Below are 24362 nucleotides of genomic sequence, written 5' to 3'. Positions count from 1 at the left end.
TGTCTACGATCAAGTGAGAGTGTGATGTTGGTGATCTAAAATAACAGTAATAAAAGGATGGATTTTTTTGTCCAATCAGAGAGCTGTGAACCAATTCTTGGTGGAGGAGTCCGATGCCTTTAGGAAGAAGTGTGCGATTATGCTGACTTCTACCTGGGAGCCAGGCAGCTCACGGGAGGGCGCCAAGTGCCTTCAAATGAAAGAGCTCAAGCTTATGCTGTTAGCCCTGCTGTGTGCTTGTTTCCCCCATCGATCGGCACAGGCAGCGCTGCATACAAAGCTGATGAAAGACCTCAGACTCAATGATGGGACATACGCCGTCTACACCGTCTTGGAAGGAGTGCCCAAATGGCGCCTCTTGCCATATCTCTGGGTGGACAAAGCAGTCAGCCTTCGCTGGAACAGAGGCAAGGTGTGGATTGCCAACCTCCCCCAAATTAGTAAGCAAGCCTCCTTTCTTTTACGTGTGGGACATGACAGAACTTGCAATGCTGAAAGCAGAGCTCTGCTGGCATATCACTATCTTCGGTAGGCCTGCACAGTGGTGGCAGTGCTGATGGCTAGTTTCGGCTCGTCAGGACCTCCGGACGTATGTGGCGCCTGATTTGGAGCAGCTGCAGCGGCGCATAGAGAACAGGGAGAGCGTGTGGTGCGGCTGGGACCGCTTCCTTGGCGCGTCGGACACCGAGTGCGTCGCGCGCATCTCTCCCTTTGGGCAGATGCTGGTGGCTGTGGCGGACAGCAAGGGCACACAGCGCCTCCAGTCAGGTGCCCTGCGCTTCCTACACCAATGACAGCAGCTGTCTATTGGGCATCCGGTCATGGCATCACCTCCAGGTGTCCAGTTGTAGGATGGCATATGATGTGGCGAAGCTTGGACGGGGGTTAATGGTGTGGGTGTGTTTGCAGGGTTTGTCTGCACGGCGACGGTGGAGGAGAAGGTGTCATTTGTGCAGCTGGCGCAGGGGGTGCTGGGGGCAGCGCTGTATTGGTGGGCGGGGCCACTCAGCCACTCCATGTTCTTCCGACTCAGCGCCGGATCGCTCGGCTTCATGCTCCTCTCTGTGCTCATCCTCATCTTCGTGCTTTCGAGGTGTGCGCCCACATCTTGGTGCTCTATTCTTGCCTGCACCCGGAGATTGATGTTTGTGCAAGCAATGCTTATCTCTGTACTGTACATCTGTCATGTACACTGCCAAAGTGAGCCGCAATATCCAAGGATTTATACTTGCCTTGTGTGCAGGGCTCTGCCCAACAAGCGAGGCATGGGCGCCGCGTTTGCAGTGCTGGGCAGCACATTCACGGGGCTCATGCGCTACTGCTTTGGCCGCTGGATCCCCACCTTTGAGCAGCTCATGTACAGCAAGGTCAGCCTTCACCTTTCCAATGACGGGGACACCCAAGCATTCTCCTTCTTTGCACTTCAACAGATGACTGCAAAATGTCCATGGAACGAGCATGATACTGTATCCAGAGAAAAAGGAAAATTAGTGTATTTCAAGCGCACAAGCCAAAGTCAAGCCATATATCATTGCATGAGGACGAGCTAGCAGATTAGCTGCAATTGGGTTGTGGCATGTGCAGGTGGCGCTGGCATACTTGGGAGCGTCTTCGCTGGTGGGCCTGGCGGTGACGTACTACTATGACAGCGAGGCCAACACGAAGCTGCAGAACATCCTCAAGTACGGGCTCAAGCTGCTGGGCCTTGCGCTGACCGCAACTAGCACATCCATGCCTGAGACCTCCATCGCGCTTGCCTCCTGCCTCATCACCCTGGACATAGCCGTCCATGCCCGCGGCTTCAGGTATGCCTCATGCTGTGTGCCATTCCTTCCCTCAGCAGCTGCCGGCAGCCGCTTTGCAACCTGCACACTTGCAGCCCATGTGGGCAAGTATACTGCATCTGCATTATCATCATGCAGCATACAAGATCTCTTGTGCCTACATCGGCCTACATGAGGACTGACTCAAAGCAAAACAACTCGTCAGATCACCGCATGCCACAAGGCAGATTGGTGAGTGTTGTGCCCAGTGTGTGAGCTTGTATGGGCATGGGTGCAGAAGGACTGGCGGGAGCGTGATGGGCGCGGGCAGGGATGCGGGGCAGCTGGCGGACGCAGCTCTGCACAAGGTGGGCCAGCGCCTGGGGCTGGGCTCCCCTCGCACGCAGCAGCGCCCCGTTGCGCCAGCGGCTGTGCCGGACTCTCCGGCCTCCACCACCGGCTCCTCGCAGGACCTGGACGCAGCAGCCAGCATGCCGTTGCCGGGTAGGCGATCAGTAACCCCAGAATGCATGTTCCATGTGCGAGACACAAGCCGTTCTAGGGAAAGAGCACTATGGGCGGCACTGTGTGGCTGGACATGTTTACTGCGTACATGTGCATGTTGCAGCCGGCTGCATGGTATTGCTTGGGGATGCGATGTAGCTTGTGTCACTTTTGATGCTGACACATAGACTGTTGCTGATATTGCAGGAGAGCTAGAGTTCAAGCCACAGCAGAATGGGGCCGTCTCACACACGCCCAGGGCACAGATGCTGAGCTCCAGGCATGAGGTAATATTGCCATGTGATCCTGCTATAACATCTAGCCTCCAGTCTACCTGTCATTGGAGGCAAGCGATATTGCAATTATACCCCATTTTATGCACACATGCTGATCTACACAGGATGCAAATGGGCTGGAGTCTCCACTGGTGCAGCGAGGTCTTATCTTCAATGAGCGTACTGGGAAGACCATAAAGATAGGTGCTGCCACTTACAACAAGCTTGTCCTGGAAGGCTACACGCCCGACCGGGCCGCAGGCGTGCTGACTCCTCCCGTCACAAAGAAGGGCGCCTTGAAGGATGCGGGTGAGATTCTGGCGTTTTGTTTGCCTGCCCAACCATCTGGTGCTCCACTCTATTTGGATATGATTTACAGTGACCACCATTATTGTGTTTAAAATTACAACAGTACTGGCAGTTCAAAGACAGAGAACCCTAGAAAGGCGGCATGAGAGTGGATGGCATGTTCTGCTGGCAATGCCCAGTGCAACTCTCTCTGTTTCCAGCCAATTCCCCCAATTGTGCCTTTGTGTAAAGCAGTGCTGCCTGCTGAGAATGATGCAATGGCCTGTTTGCAGGTGGCCTTTCTGCAATGCAGACAACCCGGACCGCTTCGCCTGTATCACCACGCTCTCGCAGCATGCGGCGATGAGGCATAATAAATAGCCCTGCATATTGGTCCATCCCTGTGTTGTTGAAATCTTCCTCAGAAGGGAGGGAGTTTTAATAAGCTTGAGGATGCAGAAACGTGACAGAATGAGACCAAAATATTGTGCTTGAGCTGGCTGTGTGTATTTGCATGTGCTACTTTCATTGAAGCGGCCACGTGGCACTGTGCACTGATCCGTCTCGGAGACTTCAGGCCTGTGCGCAATTGGCATGTGCAAGTCTTGATGCACAGTGTAGGCTTCCTGAGATGCATCATGTTTGTTCATGTGAAATCAAAGCAGTTAATATGTATCAGGCCGACCCAGATTCAAGGAGTTCCTTCTGGAGCAGGCATGCAACCCTCCATAATCCACATCATGACCTGATGTGGTCACTTTCTGTTCCAATGGTGGTACATTATACTCTGCGACTGATGGAAAGTAGTACATCATGCTTTGCCACTAATCATTGGCGCAGCGCTATTCAGGTGCAAGACTGGTCTGCACTATTCCACTGTCATCCTAACAATGGGTAATTACAATTGCAAGCGGCTTGGGTATAATGCCGAGGATGATCACTTCTGCAAATGCGGAGGCAGCGATGGCGCCCCAAACAGTGTGGATGGTGTTGCCCTGGCCACCAGACAAGCAATTTAGTAACTTATCCATGGCTGCACATGTCGAGACTCGGATACAAGAGCCTCCTGCAAGCGCATGGTCATCACGCATCGATTAGCTCACCTGCTAGGGTGATCGCCTGCAAGATGAGGAGGGAGGCGGCCTGACCCGCTCTGCAATCTTCCAGAGTTTACAGATGCCAGAGGCTGAGACATGTGCAGCGGCAACCCTGCTGCTGAGGACCCTGCAGACAGGTGGCATCAAAGGCATAAACCTCCAATCGTGAGTGCTTGTCATGGCAAACCTGAACCGCCCCAAGGACAATGGTCTTTCAGTGCAAGCAGTGCATGGACTGCAGCCCTCACCTTGGGTCTGCAGAGCGGGAAAGGATGCAGGCATGAGGGTGGCTGGCTGCGGGGAGGTGATGGATGGGAATGCGCTGGAGCCTACGCTCGGCATGGGTGCCAGGTGCGGCATCCCCTGGGGTGCCGGTAGGGGGAGTGGCTCCACCAGCATCTCCCCTTCTTCCAGCGCGGCTAGAGCAGCTGCCCTGGCCTTCTCTGAGTCCTCTGTCAGCAACACCTATACGAGCATGCCGCACATTTACCTCAGAACCCAGACGATCATTTTCAAAACGCACCTCACATCAGCCTGGTCTCAAGCAGAGCGCCTGTGGTGCAAGCTTCAAAAGCAGCTCAGATCAGCCTGGTTGGAAGGCAGCATTTGTCGTGCAAAGACGAGCATTGGAGTCTGACTCGGGTGCGACATTATGGTATTGCTGGTAAGCAGTACATCACCTGCTTCAGCTGCGCCACCATGTCAAGCTTCTCCACCTTGAGAGCATCCAACTTGGCCCGCAACCCCTGCAGCTCCTCTGATCTCCTCTTCTTCCTCGCTTCCACCTCTTCCCTTGCCTTTCGCTGCTCTTCCAGCTTTTGAACCCTCTCAGCTTCCTGCTGTCTCCAAGCCTCCTCTGCCTGAGCCTGCCGCTCCGCCTGTCAGGCCAAGTGGAGTCTGAGATGCACCTTGATGCACGATAATATCTCATCCTTGACCTCAGTGCACAAGAGGATCACTTGGCTATAAAGAGCAATCAAGCAAGATGCATTGTGACCAGTGTTGCAGGTAGACCGAACACTCGATCCTCAGTGATGGACCTTTCGTTTTGCTTTTTCCTGCAACTTTAAATTATGGCTGCAATGCTCTTCAACAGGTGAGTGCTGCTCTTGACTTCCAGCTGAAGGTGCTGGGTCGTCCTCCATGAAATCTTCTTCCTATTGTGTCACATGCAAGTCAGCACCTCCCCAAGCATCTTTGGTGTAAATGTGATATTGACAACTTGTCTGATCAAGATAATACGCACAAGTCACCTGCTGTTCAGCATCGAGATCGTGGGCTCCCCTGCCATTTAAATCATTGGCTTCTGCTGTGTGGCCCTCGAAAGTTCCATTAGCGGAGCCAAAAGCATCCCGTTGATCATTTTCGGGGCACGTTTCTGCGTCCTCAGCGAGAGCCTCAGCTTGTTTGCGGCTGGCAACCGCTTCCTTGAAGACTTTCAGTGTTATTGTTGCCTTCGGAGCTGGATATATCTTGAAACGGTTCCGCATGCGCTCTTTCATTTTCTCTGTCCTTGGATGTATAGCCATACGAATTGTGTCTCCAAAGCGAACAGGGTCGGAAATACCAAGACTGAAGTAGTGAAGATCAGTACTGACTAGTCATGGGTTTGCATGCATAATTGCCCATGGATGCAAAGGTTGAGCTCAAGGCACAGGCGACTTTTGCAGCATTCTCATAATTGCAGACCGTATTCCATCATGAGAACTTTGAAATTCATCGACAAGAGACTCCAGGTACAAGTGGCTGTACACAAACACGTTGCCAGTGGCCGGCCCAACTTGGATTGATTCGGAATCCCACAAGCACTCAGTGGCTGGTTCACCTAGCTGACTCCCCATGGCAGTGTCATGATGACACTGCCGCCAGGCGTCTTGATTGATAGCATTGACATTCTTATGTGAGTGCCATTAACGCTGCAACCGAAATGCCGGCAGCAGACAGGTCTAGCCTGTGGCTGGCCATAATGCACGGCGCAGGCTCGGAAAGACTGCGGGATGATGCACTGCAAGGTATCACACTGCAGGAAAGACCTGAATCCCCTGTATTTTAACTCCAAAAGCACTTTACAGAACCAACCAATATTGCCAGCGAAATCCACTAGATCAAAATAGCAGCCGACTGAGGCGGGCTCAATGCAAGCACTGCTTGCATTTGTCCAATCGCACACTTTCTTACTCAGTGACAATCGAACTCTGCTGCGCTGCAATTGCAGCTAGGCACTGCAGGAAGCATTCAGGGGGGTGAGGCAGATCAGGTGCTTGGGCAGATTAGCGCATCTGTTACAGCATGTGATGTCTGCAGTTTTCATGAAATTGATAGATTCAGCAGTGAACTCCGTTGGCACTCACGTCTATTGCTCAGCTAAGCTTGCCTCCTCTGGTCGGGCAAGCACTAAAACTGCAGAATGATCTCTATTGTCTGGCATGCCGCAATATTTGCGTCCAGCAGTGCTGGCAAACCCTCGGTAAGAGCATTTGTCTTTGATCATCAGTGTATAGCTCTGAAGTCTTCAGAGTAACCTTCGTGTTTGTGCCACGATCGGAAGGCACTCCAGGAGTAGACAAGACCGGGTAGAAGCACCACGCAACCCAGACTCGTGAGAGCAATTCCTGCGATAGAAATAAACCAAATTGAACCCAGTTGCCGCACACCCTAGATCTGCGACAAATTACATTCTGAAAATGCCTCACCGCTGGCTTCTGGGTCCTCCGAGAAGTAGAGGCCAATGCCGGAAATGAGCATCACCGAGCCGAATATCAGCAGAAATACCGCCATATAGACGTTTCTAGTTACTGAATCCATCTCGAGCAATCTTCGGAAGAAGTCTATCTGACATTTGAGCGGTTACTCCGCAACGCTCTCCTATTATATTATTTCCCGGGCACCTTCAGCCTGGACAGCGGGACATCCTACATGCACATTGAGATGGCGATTTCAGCAATCAATTGTTAGTGTTTTACCCTGTGTTCTTGAAAACATTGGTTCAATGTCTGTGGGCTTCAGAGGCGTCCAACTGAGCGGTTTTCAACAACATCCTTCTGGCATTTGTCCTCGTGAGCCTGTCTCCTTGGGGTCCTTTGAACTAGAACCATCTACCTCATACGAACAGGTTGAAAATGGGAGTGGATATAAGAGATGCAGTCTATCAATTCGATCTCCAAAGAGGAGGCGGCGAAAGTGGCGCACGTTGGAGCTCGCATCGGCAACAGCAGCCCTCCAGCAGAACGCTTTGCAGCACGACTGCTTTGCGGTGTTGGGAGCACAAATCCGCAAGAGTGTGCGAAATCAGATGATGGGCTGGCCCGCAGATGTGAGGCGCTTTTTGGCAGGTGCTTTTGCAGGTGTGCTTCAGCCCTCTGCAGTAACTTTTTTGCAGTAACTTCACGAATGCGTTCTGAATATATCTTTTCCTGGCTGGTACTTTGTCCTCTTGGAAAATCAGGCTCATGGATGAGGCAAAGTTATGGTCACTGTTTACTAAAGGAATTCAAGAGAATGGCCTCCTTTCTATTGCAGCTTTGAATGCGATTCTGATTATGAAGTCATATTCCCCAGGTGCAATCAGCAAGACAGCTACAGCCCCCATCGAGAGTGTCCGCATGCAGATAATGACAGGCACCAAGGTGCGCATTAGGAGCTCTGCTGAAGGCCCTCTAATGCAGCCTTTCCTTCATGGTAATTATGGTGTCTCAAACAAAGGGGCTCCTGTGTAGGGAAGCGTGTGGGAGATTGTGGGGAGAACCTATGAGCGCGGAGGGCTACTGGCATTCTTCAGCGGCAATGAAGCAGGTGGGGCCCAGATTAACCTTTAGACCTCGAGGACTGTTTACTCTCAGCTGCGAAACAGAGTGACAACCGCCTCAGCTCAATGCCTGCTTCTCTTCCTTGTTGCGGCAGCTGAGTGGACTGGCCCAATGGCCAATACTTGCATGCATATGTGTTTCCTGATGGCTGCGCGGTGGTGCAGATGTGCTGCGGACCATGCCGTCCAAGGCTATAGAGCTGGCCTCCTTTGATCTGTACAAGAAGGCGTTCGCCAATTTCAGGCCCAAGGGCGCTGACGGAAAGCAACACCCCAGCGGCCTGGGCGTCACTGTCGCTGGCGCCCTAGCAGGTGCGCTCACCTCTTGAAGGGAGCTGAATGACATGTGCTGTGATGTGCTCCTGTCAGGCAGCAGCAGAGGTCTCGACTTGAACAGAGCATCATTGCCAGGGCATTCTCCTGAATTGCGGTCAAAACAAGGATAAAAGGGAATGGGCTTGGCAAAAGGGTGAGGAGAGAGGGGAAAGGCGTTTGATCATACGGTCCTGCAATTTCAGGAGTGACGTCTACGCTGGCGATGTTCCCTCTGGAGACAGTGCGAACGCGGCTGGCGGTGGACCACAAAACGTACCGCAATGTCTTCACTGCGTTCCGCATCATCTTTGGGCAGGAGGGCGTCCCTGCCTTTTACCGGGTGGGTATCTAACACCTGCTGCTTTCCTTTCCTTCCCATGCAGATCTGTCCATGCTTTCTAGCATAATGCGAAGGCTAATTTGGTGGGGCGCACTGGGAGAGCATGCTGTGAGGTGGTGCTCTGGCTGCAGGGACTTGGCGCGAGTGTGCTGGGTGTCATTCCGTACTCGGCGATCAGGCTGGGCTCCTATGACGGTCTCAAATGGGCCTACAAGAGGGTGCGCATCCCACGCTGTTTGCCACCTCCCACACCTCTACTATTGGGTACTTTTACTCGATCTGAAAGTGCAGATGGATACTGTATGTGCTCAGATTTTCAGTGCACCATTGCCATCGCTTCTGTCTGTTGTCCCATGGGGTGTCGAGCCTTGAATAAACACTGCGTTGGGTGTTGCTGCAGACGACGCAGCAGGAGAATGTGCCGGCGCATGTGACGATGATGTTTGGCGCGTTTGCGGCCATAGCCTCCTCGAGTGCCAGCTTCCCACTGGAGATCGTGCGCCGCCGCGCCATGATGGGCACCCTGCCCACCACAGGTGCCTTCTCCATCCTCTCCATCCCTTCCCGGAGGCTCTCCTAATTCTTGCTGTTCCAGGCGGACAAACAGCAATCGACGAATGTATTTCAGTGACTGCTCCATGGTGCTTGCCCAAAAGGGTTGGAGAGAAAATATTCAGCCTCAAGGGGAACCTGGCAGCAAGTAGCCTACCTTGACGTGGTGGAGTGAAGCCCCCGGTAGCCCCACTTGAAATGAGCTGGTGCCCGGTTGCAGGCACGCTGGCGGCGCTGATGGCGATAGCGCGCACGGAGGGAGTGGGAGCGCTTTATGCAGGCGTGTGGCTGACTTGGGTGAAGCAGGCGCCCCAGTACGCTGTCACCTTCCTCTGCTACGACCTCGCCAAGGCCTGGCTCGCGGCCGAGAACGGCGAGGCCCGCGAAAAGCGCGCAGCCGAGCTCCGCGCTAGCGCAGCCGGCTCCGGCGGCGGCGCCGAGCTGCCCGGCAGCACGCGGAGGGGGCTGCCCGTGCCTCAAGGATGAGAGTGGTCATTTCTGTGTGGCAATTTTTTGGGGCTACTGTCAGTGGGGATCCTTGCAAGGACGGAGAGGGCTGGAGTGAGTGGGCTGGAGCATGCTGCCCCCATTGCTGGTTGCTGTTGGGGTGGGCAGCGCTGGCTGTCCCGGTGCTGGCTCTCGTCGGCGTGTTTATTCTTCTTTGCGGGCTGGTGCACGGCTGTGCTTGCTGTCTCTAGCAAGGGCAGGCTTGCAACCAGCGTTGTACTATATTCCTTGACGGAAGGGCACAAACTTAATCCTTGAAGGGGAGCGCAAATGAGCCAGTATTTCTTGATTAGCATCAGCCATAGGCGCCCACATCAGTTTGCAAATGATTTTGTGAGTTTCCAGTTTGCGACACTGGTACATATCATTTGCTCAAGGCAGACATTGTTCTGCTATGTTTTTGGACTCGTTGCTCTGGCATGGGTGGCCGATACGTTGTGCAGTTTGTAGACAATTAACTGATTAGAATCCTGTGTATATACAAAGCTTGAAGTTATGCTGCAGATGCGCTGGTAATTTGTTCAGGGCAATGCTGCATACACATGATCAGGAGAGTTTGTTTGGCGTGATGACTAATAATGAAACAAGTATCCCAGCGCAGTGCTGCGACGAAGCTGTGAGTGCCAGCAGCGTGGCCTCCTTTCTTTTAGGTAGATTCAAATGCAGCAGCACAGGTGCACGTGCAAGATATCTCTGAAAGGATTACATGCTGTAACTCATACAGGCCATCAGGCTCCTTAATCAACATTCCATTTGATTTGCAAATGCTCCGCCTGCTGCCTTGACATCGAGTCTGACAGGAAAATCAACAGCCCAGTTCACAAAGGTGCAAATTGCCATATGTTTGTATGTTTGCCACCATCGTTCCTTCGCTTGAGCAGACTGTACCACGTCCAATGCAACTGAAAGGGCATCTGCGAGCGGCCTGCATGGCAACCGAACAAGGAAGATGCGCTTGCCTGTACCGTTTGATGCAAATACAATGTACACACATGCGTTTCGCCTCGCACAACCAAAGCTAGCTACGCACTTCGGTCGTTTATGTTGGCAGGATTATGCTGAGCAGATGCCTTCATCCAAAAGACCTCCCAATACTTGTAAAACTGCCGTGATGAGGTTTCTATGCAAATGCTGGATCCTATAGCATGCGACGACCGCAAAATATATTATTGTATGCATGGCAAGGTAATGCGTATTGAGATGTTACAGCTCGTGCCTAGATGGGCTCCAAGAACAGAGCCTCCTGCTTCTGTGTGAGGCCGGATGTCTGCAGCGAGCCGAGAGTGTCAGCTAGCAGCATGCGGCGCGGGAAGGGAGTGACCAGGCGGAACGTGCCCGGCTTGATGTCAGGCGCCACATTCACGTCCACCCAGTCAAACAGCGTCGCCACCTTTGTGTCCTTTGTGAACCTGCAGAGACACCACCTTGCAATCATTCCTTGCCTCCTCACAATTGCACTCCCTGGACAGAAAATGCTTAGTTTCAATGGCAAGTTGTGCTAACATGAACAGCAAGAATCTGAGCCCTGACGGACTAAACTTATTGGAGGACATGAAAGGGGTGTGAGATGTCTGGGCACCTGCGGGAGGGGCGGCCGCCATTGGGGAGGCGGACGAGGACAGTGATGGCGTCAGTGTCATCCAGGGGCGGCTCGGCGGGGAGACCGGCGCGCTTGTCGCTGATCAGCCGCTCCGCCATACGCTCGGCCTCCTCCGCGGCAGCCGTCTCCTCTTCCGCGCGCTGCCGCGCAGCTGCCGCCTCCTGCTCGGCTCGCTGCGCACTCTTCGCCTTCTCCATGTCGGCCTGAGCGCATCAAATGACTTCTTTCTCTGCCCATACCTACTGCATCCTCCACAATTGCTCATGTGAATACAAGATGCAGTTCCTGCATTCGTTGAGCTTCATAAGCTCATTTCCATCCTTGTCTTTAAACACCGCGGAGCACACCCAAAAGCCGTTTGGCCTGGCGAGAGAGCAAGAGTTGGCGCTCGATCACGAGTAAAAACACTGGATTTGCAGCAAAGTCAGTGTCCGTACCAGTGACCATGCTCCTATCTTGTTCAAAGTGCCAGCCTAAACTGCTCCAGCTTAATCAGAACCTCATCGGCAGTTGTGAGAGGCTGCACAGAAACAGCAGAGCAGCGGGAGGGGCTCACCAGCAGAGAGGCCTGGTAGGCGACATCCTGCTCCTCACGCAGCTGGCGCTGGGCGACCACTTCTGGTGCAGGTGGAGCTGACGGCTGCCAGGGCTCGCCCATGTGGGGCATGCGCCCCTCGTAAGGAATCCCCAGCATGGCCGCCTCCAGCATCCTGGCATCCAGCACCCTTGGATTAGTCACGTGCAATATAAAGACCATGCGACGCCACAACCATTCTCTCTGCTTGCACATCAGGCGGAGATCTCGTTGTAAATGTAGATTACACTTTTGAGCTTTTGTATCGGCACATGAGCCCTATGCCAGTCAGGAATTAGTACCAGATATCTTTCCAAGTAATTTGGTTCAGGTCTTCCAGCTTCTTTGAGGGCCATCATAGTCCACATCAGTTGCCAACAGCTGAGGCACTGCCTCGATCTATCGCCTCACCTGGCTTCTTCCACATTGATGCCATCAGGGAGCTGCAGCTCTTCATCATCGTGTGGCAGCCCTCTGCCACCCGCACCAGAGATCTGCGCTGCCAGAGATTCTGGCAGGCGCCGCCCAGTCGGCCGCACGGCTGGCATTTGCATTGGTTCCAGATCTGGCACACCAAGTCGCCGTCCCAGTTCCTGCACATCAGAGTGCCCATGAAGATCTGCTAGTATCAAGGACAAGAACGTCATTGTCAAGGTGTCCTTGCAGAACTACAAAACACACAGCAGAAAAGCAACTGGGGTCTCACATGCAGGGCGTCCAGATCACGGCCAGCAGCGGCGGCAGCCCCCCTCGGCCGGGACCTCCTCTGACGCACAGTCGGGCCCTCGTCCATGTTATCATCAAAGAAAGCACCTGCGCAATGCAAGGCTGATAATAAGGATCCTGCTCTAAAAATATACTAGAAAATAGTGTCTATGACGGAAGGAGTGAGAAGGTGCCGGTGCACACCTCCACTACCACTAGCAAAGCCGTTCTGAGCTGAGGTCCTGCGATGCGCTTGTGTGCCGTTGGCTTGGCGAGTGCTCCTGTTGCTGTTCTCAATGATTTCAATATCATCGTCCTCACTGTCAACCTGCAAGGACCGTGTGATACTGTATAAGCAAATATGGCGATTTTAGTCAAACAATCTGTACCAATAAAACAAGAAGAGAAAATAAAGCGCACACTGCTTACCAGCTCTGGGATCGGGCTGTTTCCACCACTGGCAGCAGCAGATGCTCCACCTGTCAGGATTGGTACATAACAAATTTGTGATCAGACGCGGGAAAAGGAACCCATCGCTTAATGTGCCAACACGACCTTCAGTCCTATTCTAGTTACATGCACATGTCGACAAAGTAACAGGCCCAACGCAAGGGAAACCTATGGCTCCATCCTAATACACAAAACAGCAAGACCCACCAGTAGATCGGGCGCTCTCGTTGATGACGCTCTGCAACATCTCATCATCTTCATCGTCTTCACGCCTCAAGAAGTGGCTTGCCACTGGCGGTCGTCCCTGAACTGGTGGTGAATCAGGGAGAGCTATCCTTGTCGGGAGCACAGGCTGAGCTGCCAAGCCTTGAAGCTCCTCGTCCTGGTCAAACTCCTCATCAATGGAAACAGGATGACCTTGCAGCGATGGTGGACAGGGGTTGGAGCCTTGTTCCAGAAAGAATTCAACGCCATTGTTCACGTCCCACGCGTGTGCCTCAAGGACGTGCTGTGCGGTGACGGCATCGGCGCCAGTCACAGAACTGAACGTCTGTATGAGCTCTTGATGATCAGCTGATGCCATCTTTCCTTGATGTCCTGCCTTTGGCGTGCAATGGTCTCGCATCTCGGCAAGACGCAGGTTCTTTAACCTGCTGTGTTCTAAATTGGCACCCGCTCAGCATGCTCAGCACTCTTCTGGCTCAGCGACGAATACATTGCGTGATTGCGTGAATTTCAGTACATGATACATTTTGCCAAGAGATCGTAAGTGCTCGTGAGTGGGGGACTAAGTTTTTGCCTCCAGCTGTGCTGCGGGTGATCTAGATGATCTCTTGTGATCAGCGTCAACAAGTTGATCTTAACCCTACAATACACTTTGATTGAGCACAGCGTGTTCCAGATAAAAGACTCGTATATAAAGTATGGCATATATTATCCTGAGCAACCAAGATGCATTTGCATCTCAATGTCCACTGACATCCAGAACCATGGAGAACCCCACTCTTACACAAGATTGCTGGCATCCATGGGATTGACTTGAACGGCACAGGCTGAATGCGAGACTTTAATTCTCCAATCTCAAAGCATGATGCGTCTGCTCTTGTGGCGGCCAAGGTACCTGCTGTCAACGCCGGAATCCCTGGCCAGAGCCACACGCCCCGTCCTCGCAACTTCCAAGATACCTGCAGGCACACACTGCATCTTACCTCGAAAAGCACCCGGCTGGCCATCATACCACTGCAGTGGAGCCTACTACTTCAGGAAACACAGAAGCCAGAATGCACCTCTATTTTGTCGACCTCGGCAGCCAGGGGTTGGGATCAGACTTCTGATTACTCAATTTTGCAGCATCACTATTTGGGGCGTGACAGCAAGAAGAATGGTCGCACCATAGGGCTCCAGGAGGCCTTGGAGGGCGTGCATCTTGTCCTCCTTGCCCTGGATCTCCAGCGTGATGGTGTCCAGGGACACGTCGCAGACGGTGCCGTGGAAGATGTTGGCCAGGTCGCTCAGCTCGCGCCGCTGCGCCGCCGGACAGCGCACCTTGATCAGCATCAGCTCTCGTGCCACGTATGGCTTTGCCGACAGATCCCTCACCTGGCGCAGCCACACGACCACCTTTGTTCATATCCTGTGATATGACTGCACAAGGTGCAAGCAGATCTTCGCTGCTTCAGCAGAGATCAACAAGGCCTTCTGGAACAGTAAAACAGAAGCATGCGGCGCGAATGGGATGGAGCTAGATTGCAGGATTGTTCATCAAGGGTGCCAGGAAGGTTACGTGCCAGCACCTGTTGCACATGCACGAGCTTGTTGAGCTGCTTGATGATCTTGGAGGTGCCCTCCGCAGAGCCGGGGATGACCATGATGATGCGCGACTGGCCCTCCACCTCGCTGTTGCCCACCGCCAAGCTCTGCACGTTGTAGCCCCGCCGCGCAAACACCCCCGTCACCTGTGTTGGCAAGCCTCGTAGGTTGAATATCCATGTACAGCGCCCACTAGATAAGTGCTAGAATCATAGTGAAGGATTTTAATGAGGTACAGCAAGCAAGAGTGCCCGCATGATATTCACCAAGGCGTGAACGACGTGCGAGAGCCGAGATATCATACCTGATTGAGGACACCAGGGACATCCTCCACCTCGATGGAGAGTGTATGCGGCTCGAATTCCCCAGTCTGGAAGGTCGCCTCCAGCACATTCTCCACATCCCATACACCTGCGCATACAGTTGAGCAGGCAATTCAGCACTTATTTATGATGGCGGCCCTGATGCGTCTGCAGAGGCTGCAGGGATGTGAACGTATGCATCGAAAAGGCAGAAGCTGCAAGGAGGCAAATGTGCGATGCTCATGCCATTCATGCATGCACACCTGGCTGGCCATTGCCTCCCACAGTGTACACATCCCCTTCTGAGCCGTCCTCCCCCTGGAAGCCGATGCCCTCTGTTGCAACGGACGCTCCGTTGCCGGTTGTGATAGTGGTCTGCTTGGAGCGCGCGCGCTGGACAGCGCCATCGCCCCAGCCGCCCATCTCCAGCAGCTGCTCGCCGCGCTTGAGTGCGATCTTGCCCGTACGTGCGATCTCCATGATGCCAAACTTCTGCAGCACGCCTTGTAACGCTGCTGTCTGCAAACCAGCACACAGCCACTTGGGTCAGCTTTCAGCTTCATTATTGGTAGGGATTTGCAAAATTACAGACATGGACAGGACGTCTGTGCTGCTTCAAAGGGCTACCGTGACACATCAACAAACATTACTCCACAATGACAAACAATGAAGCAAACATGTCTTTCATTGTATCACAGCAAAGAAAGTGCAACGTGCAAGGAGCCACCTTGCCGGAGTCGCCGCTGACAGCGATGCACATGCTGCGGTCTGACACGTCCACGACACGCGCTCTGAAGATGTCAATCAGCTGCATCACCTCTGTCCTAGCGGGCCCGGGGGGCGCCCGGATCTTCAGCAGCACCATCTCCCGCTCTGCACAGCACCGCAGGTCCCTTAAGAAACATGCTTGGTGCTCACATATGCCTGCCGTTGTTCTGGTATGAGCCTATGTCAGTTGCTTTGAATTGTGAGTCCCCCAACATGTGTTCTGTTCTCTTTTCTACAGCACATCAGCAGAGTGCCGTGGAATGCAAGGACTCACCTACTCGGTCAGACTCAGTGATGTCTTCCACATAGCGCACTTTGACCAGCTTCGCCAGCTGCTTCACCAAATTGGCCTGCACAGTCCACACGCAACATATCAACCTAGCAGCTTGCGGGTGTCTCTCGACAAGGCACAGGCATCAGAACATAACGTGGCTGAAAAGTTCTCACAGAAGGGACTGTGCTCAACTCACCACCGTGCTCTGCGTGCCAGTCACCACGATAGTGAAGAGGGCCTTGTCAATGTTCAGGCCCACAGCCAAAGACTCTATATTGGCACCTGCAGGGCAGAGCCAATTGTGAAGCGCTATTGTCCACTTGAATGTGATAGGAACAAAGAGAAATTGCCCTCATTCAAGTAAAAGGTCGAGTTTACTCAGTAATTTCTTTGTTGCACACCTCTTCTGGCAAAGACCCCGGCCACCCTGTTGATGATACCAGACTCATCGGCCACAAAGGCTGAGATCAGATGCTTCTCCTCGCCCTCGTCTAGAGGTTCTGGATGGTTGACATAGACATCATACCCCTCGCTCTCCTCCTGCAGACGTCATCGTGAAATCAACCAAAACCTCCACAGAAATGTGCCTGTTCTGCTTTGTCCTAGGAGTAATGTCCCATTTGAAAGGTGTGGCCTGCTCACCGAAGCATCTTTGGCAGCTGTTGGTGCACTGAGTGACGCTGCAGATACCTGCATTGACACGCCAGCACGTTGATGGCAAAATGCTCGCACTGTTATACACAGGCATAAGAGTACCATTGGTGTCTTACCTCTAGATCCCATCGTCTTCCAGGCCTTTGCAGTGCTCGTCTGCTTTTGAGAGATTGCCTTCTATTCCTCTGGATTGCAAAGGGGGAGGGCATCGCCACAGAAAAGCTCCGCAGATCTGACAGCCACATTAGAACAGTTGCCGACCAAAGTTTCTGAGAGACTCTGAGGCCTTGCGAACCCTTTTGAGTTCACTGTCAGCAATATTTTCTGACACATGGTGGAGACATCAGCAAACGATCGCAATGCTTATATCGTGCCAAGTCTCAGTTGGCATACTGAGCACACCCACCGTGTAAAGTGGCCTGCGGTCTTGACCCCCAGCAGTTGCTACAACTTTGCATCCTTTAAGGATCTTCAATATCAGATCTTGTATTTGATGAATTGTCTTATAAGATAACGACTTGCAGCTTTTGTGTTTGCAGATTGCAATTCCGACTGTTGTTTGACCACTTTGTCCTTATTCCAGGGTAACTTCTGCAAGTGAAGGTGGATCAATCAATGGTATTTGGATGTATTGAACAAACAACGTCGCAGATCGAGCAGAAGCAGGGAGAAGTCAATCTCGATGAGTCATTGCGGCTGGCATGGCCGGCATGCACCAGTTCCAGACTTGGCTGCCCACACCGAAATTGCCGAGAACGCACAAAACCTTGTGTAGCTCCATTGGCAATGGATTAAGGGCTCATAGAAACGGCAAGGAGAGTGAAGAAGTATGTTCGTGGCCGTCTCAGTGGAATTCTATTCACAAACATCAACTTTCATCGCAGAAGTAGCAGATGCCGGGTTTGTCCAAGAACATCTTTCATTGCATAGAAGTAACGACCGCACCATAAGGAACCTTTTTGCACCAGATTCACTAGATTCCCAATTTCCAACGTCAGTTTGCGGACATTTATTGAACGACAGCGGCAACAGTGCCGTGTGGGTTTCCAGGGAAGGTGTTGTGGCCGCACCTTCAGGATCCCAATTGTCCAGCAACTTATATACTCTGAGGCTATAGAAGGAATCTTTAATCAAAGGAAGATGATGTTGCTCCAAAAAGGCTCAACTCCTGGGCAATATGTCAGCGACCAAAACCAAGACCTGAATGGGATTGCCAGCTGGCTCGAGACCCAGGAAATAGCAGCTCACTACCCTGCAGCCAGTGCCCAGTCCATGAGCAGTACTATGCATCCGCTAGAGCACACGCTAGTTCCCAGAGCATTGAGCATGTTCCCAAAGGGCCGCGAACCAGCCCAAGCCAAGCTCAGCAACAGTGGGACAGGAGGGGACTCCGAGGAATGCATGGGCGCATCCGATGGAACTCGTCCTAACAGTACCGGTTCTAGGTTGCAATTGCTGAAGCGTCGTCAGCAGGTGATTGATAAGGCAATGAAGCTGCCAGTGCTAATCAGCCTCTACCATCAATGCTGGCCTGACAACCTGCCATCGCTGCCGCTCTGCAGGATCTAAGACGGGCTCAGAGTGCATTTGTACCAAGGCAGCAAGCACTCCGGCCAGACACGCAGGCTAGCCTGCCTGCAGCATGGGTCGATAGCACCTATTCTGCCGCATCAATGGCGCCCCGAAGCGCTACAACAGACTCCGAGATTTCTAGTGAGGCTTCATCCACATCCTCAGTGTGTGCGGCCAGCCGTGGCAGGAGCGAGTTGCAGGAAGACCCTGACCGGGGAACCCCGCCTGCACTGCCGGTGCGCGCCTTGATTAGCTCTGCTTGCATGAGAGCAATCTTGCCATGCACCTGATCGCTTCCTCCTAGAATATTCGGGTCATGTGAGAAGCGGTGCTGCAGGGCTTGGACAGGCTCAGTATCGATGTGGTCCACAGCGCAAGCCCTCACCTGCCAGCACACCAAGTCCCAGGCAAGTGTCTACTGCTGCCCTATATTTGATACCATCCAGGGGCATTTGGCTACTCTGGGCCGGGTCTCATGGTTGATGTTGGGCTGAACAGGAGGTCTCAAGCAGGAAGCCTTTTCTGAGGCAGAAGGCCTGCTCCACCCCTGTGCCGACCCTAATGCCGCAATGACGGCAGTCCTGCAGACACTTTCACGGGCGAACGCAGCACAGCGCACAGAGCTGGACTGGCAAGCCCAGAATATGGCAAGTAGCCAACCCATTTGCACCTTTCTGAACCTTTCTCATACATTCTTGCTCCATGTGAAGACTGCCCCATTCTCTGTCCAAATAACAGCAAGGTGTGTCCTCCACTTGTGCAGGCTCTCTTTGATGCCAGGCGCCTGATAAGGCATCATCCAGATGTTGCCGCCGAGCGAGTGCTACCGCTGGTGTCGGCTGTGGCGCCGGGCGTTGATGCGCTGCGCAGCCAGACGGCCCTCAATGCCATGGTGCTCCTGCAGGTGAGCTGACAGCTCTCTGAGCAAATTCTGTGCATGTTCGGCCTGAAATAGATCCCAAGTCCGATCTCATGGCGCAAGCCAGGCTTGAAACCAGCTATTGCCCTCACCTGGATCATGCACATTACTGCTAGTCATCGACAAGTCATATGAATATTTTTTGTTTCCTCTCAGATTCTTGGCTGAGATGGGTGCCAGGGCAAAATAGAAGTATTGAAGGGACACTGTCTGTGTGCAGGAGACAGTGCAGGTGCTGGGGCGTGCCGCAGATGCAGGTGCGGATGCCATGGTGGCGGCGGCTGCAAAGAGGGCCGGGGAGGTCGGCACGGCCGGCCGCGGCAGCCCGCTGTCCCTGGAGGCTGATCGGACTCTAGCTGCAATTGTGGCCTGCCTCCCTGAGCCTAAGGCGCGCATGACTCCTTCATAAGGCTTTGTATGATATGCTATTATTATCCTCAGCATGCCGTGTTGAATGCAATCAAGACTGGCAAGGTCACTCTGGGGACAAGGGCAGGTCTGCCAATAAAGACTGGGGACGCGAGTCACAGCCAACACCAGAAACCCCGTTCATTTGTTATTTGCCACCAAGCAGGTGGCTGCGGCATTGCTGGGCAGTGCCGCGCACAAGAATCCAAATGTTCGGGCCAAGGTTGCCGCGCACCTCGATGCCTGCGTGCAGCAGGATCCGCACAAGATCAAAGGTGAAAGCCTTTTCCGCACTCTGGCAGGAATTGTCCTCCTAATATTTTGACCAGGATCTCTGCTCCCATCAATGGTAAACGGCTTTCTGATGCATGCTGTGTGGTGTGCGCACAGCTGTGCCGGCAACAGTGAGCAGGCTGCTCTCAGCAGCGGCAGGGTATCTGGAAGAGGGCATGTCGGAGACGAGGGTGCATGGCAAGGGCATCCTGTGCAGCCTTGCGCGCCACATCGTGCAGGAGGATCAGTGGGCTGCGCTGCTGGACAAATGCGTGCCCAGGTCCAGCCTGCGCAGAAAGGTGGAGGAGGTGCGCTGATGCCTCTGCCACCTCGCTGCTGTCACTTGCGCTACAATTAGGAGACCACACAGTTGTCCTGCCACAGCAGAAGCTATCAGATGTCTGATGACCACATCCTCTTTCTCAATTGAATTTTCTGGCTGGGGATCCCGATCTGACCCCCTGGATGAGGTCTTGACCTCTTTTGGGATGGGCTGAGCTTTGAGTATGTACTGGACACCGTGGTCACACTTGGGGGCATCTCAAGTATTTCATGTGTTCCAAGAGTTGTGGTCATGGTGCACAGGTGATTGGGCAGATTCTCTTGGGCGCTGCACCCTTGGAGAGGGCGGAGCCAGGGTCAGGCAGGTCCACTAGGTCCCAGGGCCTGGCCAGGGGGGAGAGCCAGCCTGCCTCCCCGGGAACGCCTCCCACCAGAGACACATGGAGCTCCCCCTTTGCCGCGCACCGACCTCCGTCTGGTCGCATGTCACCAGCAGCTGACAGCCACAGCTCTGATGGCAGAGAGGGAGGCAGTGGCAACCCACAGGAACAGCGCCGCAGGTCATCAGGGGCTTCTAGCCACCTCTCTGACAGCGCTGGCCCTGTGAGGTCAGCATCTGGAGTGGGCCCCAGCAAGGCTGCAGGCTCTGCAGTGAGGGCTAGCCAAAGCAGTGCAGGTCCAGCAGGGAGCATGCAGAAGGGACGCGGCGCGTTAGTGAGGGAGGGGTCTGGAAATGGGTCAGGGCAGCAATTGAGGAGGGGAGTGTCATCAAATGCGAATGGGGATGCATCTGCAGGGCCGCTGCTTGTGAGGAATGCTCAAGGGGAGCTGGTCAGAGCTGTGTCGGGGAGGCTGCGGGTTTCATCGGCTTTCTCCAAGGGCAACAAGTGACCTGCTCAGACCAAATACAGACTGAAATTCAGAACTCAATCAGTAAAATCAGTTGTACTGTGCTCCAGATTCTCTGATCAGGCTGCGTATTTGTGACTCAAACTGCTTATTGCAAAGGACATGCGTAATGCAAAGGATTGGTGTAGCTCGACGAACATGTTATAAGCCATTTATAAAGCATGTTACTGTCCATGACTTATTCAATTATGACTGAGGTGCCTGTCTAGTTTCTGTTATAAGCACAACATATTGGACACAGAATATATCTAGCAACCAAGATCTGAGCATGTAATCACCGTAAGTTGTATATTACAAAGATCTTTTGTAAGTTGCAGAGGCTTGCCCGCAAAGCATTGTTGTAATATTTGTGAGGCTCAATTAGAGAAGGTACAGCGTGTTTTATTTTTTCAACAGCTGAAGCAGTCTCATGAGCAATAAGTCTCTGATCAGTATCCAGGGTTGGTTCCATCTAGGTGACCAAACGCCGGCGCAATGAGCGGCCAGCAGGTGCGCACGGGGCGGCAGCCTTACTGCTGCCCTGCTCGGCTGGCGTGACGTTGTGCGCCTCCCTGGCTTGCCTCCGTGTGATCCGTCCCTCTGAAGCTGCGCATGACACACAATGAATCGTTTGATAACCCGAGCAAGCTGCCCTTGACTGCAGCATCTTCACATGGTCAACTGCAGGACATCCCGCCCTGAATTGCTCTATAGAACGCATGCTGCTAGAATGCCACAATGCCCAACCATGATCCTGCCCTAATCGTGTTCCATTACATGTGACTCTCACCCCGCCAACAAGACACATGTTGACATCATCATTCAAGAGCAATAGGATACCTGGCATCTTTGCGAGAAGTGGCCGCTTGACTGGCGTCAGGCCAGCGGCGTGCGGCGGCACGGCGGTTGTGGCCGGCAGATTTTCCTTGCCTGGCGCGTCCTGCTCTCTGGCCGCGCCCGCGCATGCATTCGCACTGTCAGCGTCGTCGTCACCCGCCAGCTCAGCGAGCAGCTGTGTCTCCTCAGAGGATGCCTGCGAGCTGCCCTGCCCCTTGCCCTCCTGGGCAGCTGCATCGGTCTTAATGGGCGTGCCTGGTGAAACGCTGACTGGCCTGCCTGCGGATCCCAGGACTGGCTGGGCTTCCACAGTGTCGACCGCAGCTGCCGTGCTGCGCGCCTTGGCTGCTGCTGCCTTGGGCGCTGCTGTCAGCTTCTTGCCTGTGCGCGCCAGCTGCTGTGCCTGCAAGCAAAAAGAAGTCAGACGGGCATAAAAATAAGCACATGATGAACAGTCTGCAGTAAGGCATGATGCAGTACCCTTTCACTCTTTGATCGGCAGCTGGAACTTCAGGAGGATTCTGGGCATTGTACAAGTCGGGTACCATAATGACATCTGTGTGCACAAGAGGAGTAAGTAAATACCTGGACGTAGTGCGCGACTGATGCGAAGCCCTTCTCCTGCGCATCATAGATGGCGATGCCGGTCGGCTTGAGGCCGCGCCTGGTCATGCAGATGGAGGAGTTGCAGATCCAGCCCTGCACAGCCCACACCGATGAGTCCTCCCCATAGCTCTCTGCTTGAACTCTGCCACTTCACAGGCCACAGGATGGAATTGAGCTGTAAGCATGGGGCTGAAGACATTGCACCGAGGACAATTTGGGAAAAGAATGCATCACTGCGCACCTCATCTGGGTGGTCATCCTCGTAGCAGTGGGGGCAGAGCCAGCTGCCGGCCTCCATCTCTTCGTGGACCGCCTCCAATGTCATGCCATACCTGCCAGTCAATACTGATCTGTTCATTTCCTGACAGAATGTGTTTTTATAAGCAAAAAGAAATGGGAGCAGGCTGCCAATATTCAGTCTGGGAGAGCATACCTGACTAGCAGGCATGCGCGGCAGAAGCGGCCAGTGGCAGATCCGCACCTCGTGCACTCAGACTTGCCTGCGCCCCATCAGCAAAGTCTCCAGCTTATGGCCAGCACGCCGTCCTTATATCACGTCGGATCATGTTCAATCATGCCAAGATTAGATCTAGCAGAAGGTGGTGCAGCTGACAGAGGTGCAGGGGCCACAAGGAATCCAAGAGAGGCAGCGGCAGCGAGATATTCACCAAGACAGGAGAGCTCCGGGTTGCGCTCTGTGCAGCGGCGGCATTCAGGCTCGCCACACAGCTTCTTCTGCCGGCAGAAGTGGCAACAGATCCCTGCAACGCGCACACAAGACCGTGCATGTCAGCAACGCCACACTGCTGTGGTTCTTGTCCTTGGCGGCACGGTTTTGTAGCAAGATGTGCCCAGGTCATATGATCTCATTGCTCCATGTCAGGGCTGCCAGGATGCTCGCACCAGCTTTGCTGTCATAGACAGAGCCGCGGCTCTGGCTGTCGCAGCGGTGCTTGCTCACATACTCCGACCAGCGCTGCTCGTGCTCGGGGTCTATGATGCTTGTTGCCATCACCAAACGCCCTGCGCCAACACAGCAAGCATCTGCTGATACAAGGGTGCTTCAAAATTTTTGGAGGGATCAAGCCGCTTCTCAATGCACGCATGATTGCATGAGCAGCGCTTTGAGGGTTCATTATTAGCATGAGCAGAACTTGATGCGATTCCATTATTGTCCTGGTAAGCGTTCCCACCGTGGCTCTCGTGCTCATCCCCTGTCAGTCCTTTGTTCTCAGGGGGCTGATTTGCAATGCGAGATGACGAGCGGCGCGTCAAAGGCGTGGATGGGCAGCTTTTCACCTGCGGTCAGGGAGTCTTTAGGGACACTCCTTCTAACTATACATCAAGATTCTATTGGGGAGACAGCAATCTCCAACTGGTGCTTAGGCGCACCTCCTTCCGTGTCTTTGTGGTGGTGCTCGTCCCTCCTTCCCGTCTCCTCGAGCGCAGACCCGCCTCAAGCAGGGTGACTTGCTTGACGATGCCCATCTCCTCTGCGATATGTCTTTTTCTCAGTGTCCGAATGTGATGCACATTGATTGCATATGTTCAAACATGAAGTAGTATGGGTGCTTTTGATGACACTTGCCGAATGTATGCAAGGCTACTTGTCTACAGTCGTGTCGGAACAGCCTCAAATACACCCGTTGCGCTGCGACTGTGAGAATAGACCTTTTTTAAGAGCGATGCGCACCCAAGATGCGCTGATTTCGCTGTATCCTTTCTGCACGCTCGATCTCGTACGGCGCCAAGGTCTCTTCGCAGAGCCCTCTTGGCGGTCCTGACATCTTTATCGCTTGGAATGCTCCTACACAAGCCTTGACGGTCTGGATTGCCGCAAGAAACGTTTGTTTCTGCGCCAAGAGCAGTTCTGACTTGGAGAGATAGGCGATCTATAGGTTCCCTATAGGTCAGGTGCGGAAAGATTGCTCCGATGCAAACCAACGTTCGAAGCCTCCCGCCAAATTGCTTGCCCTGCGCAGGAGCTCGAGCCTA

The 24362-nt window shown here is 53.5% G+C and overlaps 6 protein-coding genes across 6 annotated transcripts; 3 read left to right on the top strand and 3 right to left on the bottom strand.

The window, feature by feature from the left end:
• Nucleotides 1-283: 283 nt before the first annotated feature.
• Nucleotides 284-3238, top strand: COCSUDRAFT_65818 (hypothetical protein; the record flags this gene model as incomplete). The annotated part of the gene is made up of 9 exons (XM_005648746.1): nucleotides 284-412; nucleotides 579-768; nucleotides 910-1093; nucleotides 1244-1367; nucleotides 1585-1805; nucleotides 2062-2267; nucleotides 2475-2554; nucleotides 2668-2851; nucleotides 3124-3238. 9 exons carry the CDS (start codon nucleotides 284-286, stop codon nucleotides 3195-3197), a joined length of 1392 nt encoding a protein of 463 aa, XP_005648803.1. The 3' UTR covers nucleotides 3198-3238.
• Nucleotides 3239-3767: 529 nt separating this feature from the next.
• COCSUDRAFT_62763 (hypothetical protein) lies at nucleotides 3768-5122 on the bottom strand (the record flags this gene model as incomplete). Its single annotated transcript, XM_005648745.1, has 5 exons — nucleotides 3768-3825; nucleotides 3934-4054; nucleotides 4176-4392; nucleotides 4608-4805; nucleotides 5111-5122. The coding sequence occupies 5 exons, from the start codon at nucleotides 5120-5122 to the stop codon at nucleotides 3768-3770; spliced, it is 606 nt and encodes a 201-aa protein (XP_005648802.1).
• Nucleotides 5123-7222: 2100 nt separating this feature from the next.
• Nucleotides 7223-9425, top strand: COCSUDRAFT_41522 (mitochondrial carrier; the record flags this gene model as incomplete). Its single annotated transcript, XM_005648744.1, has 8 exons — nucleotides 7223-7271; nucleotides 7486-7553; nucleotides 7644-7719; nucleotides 7898-8044; nucleotides 8251-8387; nucleotides 8519-8605; nucleotides 8788-8923; nucleotides 9160-9425. The coding sequence occupies 8 exons, from the start codon at nucleotides 7223-7225 to the stop codon at nucleotides 9423-9425; spliced, it is 966 nt and encodes a 321-aa protein (XP_005648801.1).
• A 1237-nt stretch (nucleotides 9426-10662) lies between these two features.
• On the bottom strand, nucleotides 10663-16624 carry COCSUDRAFT_65817 (acetolactate synthase; the record flags this gene model as incomplete). Its single annotated transcript, XM_005648743.1, has 17 exons — nucleotides 10663-10855; nucleotides 11026-11249; nucleotides 11603-11756; nucleotides 12032-12213; nucleotides 12327-12433; nucleotides 12530-12653; nucleotides 13125-13317; nucleotides 13896-13959; nucleotides 14167-14374; nucleotides 14569-14730; nucleotides 14889-14995; nucleotides 15150-15405; nucleotides 15614-15759; nucleotides 15929-16004; nucleotides 16125-16210; nucleotides 16330-16468; nucleotides 16571-16624. 17 exons carry the CDS (start codon nucleotides 16622-16624, stop codon nucleotides 10663-10665), a joined length of 2475 nt encoding a protein of 824 aa, XP_005648800.1.
• Nucleotides 16625-18255: 1631 nt separating this feature from the next.
• On the top strand, nucleotides 18256-20927 carry COCSUDRAFT_62760 (hypothetical protein; the record flags this gene model as incomplete). Its single annotated transcript, XM_005648742.1, has 6 exons — nucleotides 18256-18390; nucleotides 18918-19058; nucleotides 19294-19437; nucleotides 19648-19756; nucleotides 19872-20062; nucleotides 20340-20927. The coding sequence occupies 6 exons, from the start codon at nucleotides 18256-18258 to the stop codon at nucleotides 20925-20927; spliced, it is 1308 nt and encodes a 435-aa protein (XP_005648799.1).
• Nucleotides 20928-21396: 469 nt separating this feature from the next.
• On the bottom strand, nucleotides 21397-23855 carry COCSUDRAFT_41519 (hypothetical protein; the record flags this gene model as incomplete). Its single annotated transcript, XM_005648741.1, has 9 exons — nucleotides 21397-21530; nucleotides 21765-22164; nucleotides 22347-22460; nucleotides 22609-22699; nucleotides 22801-22867; nucleotides 23036-23128; nucleotides 23271-23390; nucleotides 23561-23666; nucleotides 23760-23855. 9 exons carry the CDS (start codon nucleotides 23853-23855, stop codon nucleotides 21397-21399), a joined length of 1221 nt encoding a protein of 406 aa, XP_005648798.1.
• Between the last annotated feature and the right edge of the window lie 507 nt (nucleotides 23856-24362).

This window comes from Coccomyxa subellipsoidea, assembly GCF_000258705.1.
Source record: "Coccomyxa subellipsoidea C-169, whole genome shotgun sequence".
NCBI classification, from domain to species: domain Eukaryota; kingdom Viridiplantae; phylum Chlorophyta; class Trebouxiophyceae; family Coccomyxaceae; genus Coccomyxa; species Coccomyxa subellipsoidea.
Note: the sequence above shows the minus strand (reverse complement) of the source record. Positions and strands in the feature narration are given on the sequence as shown.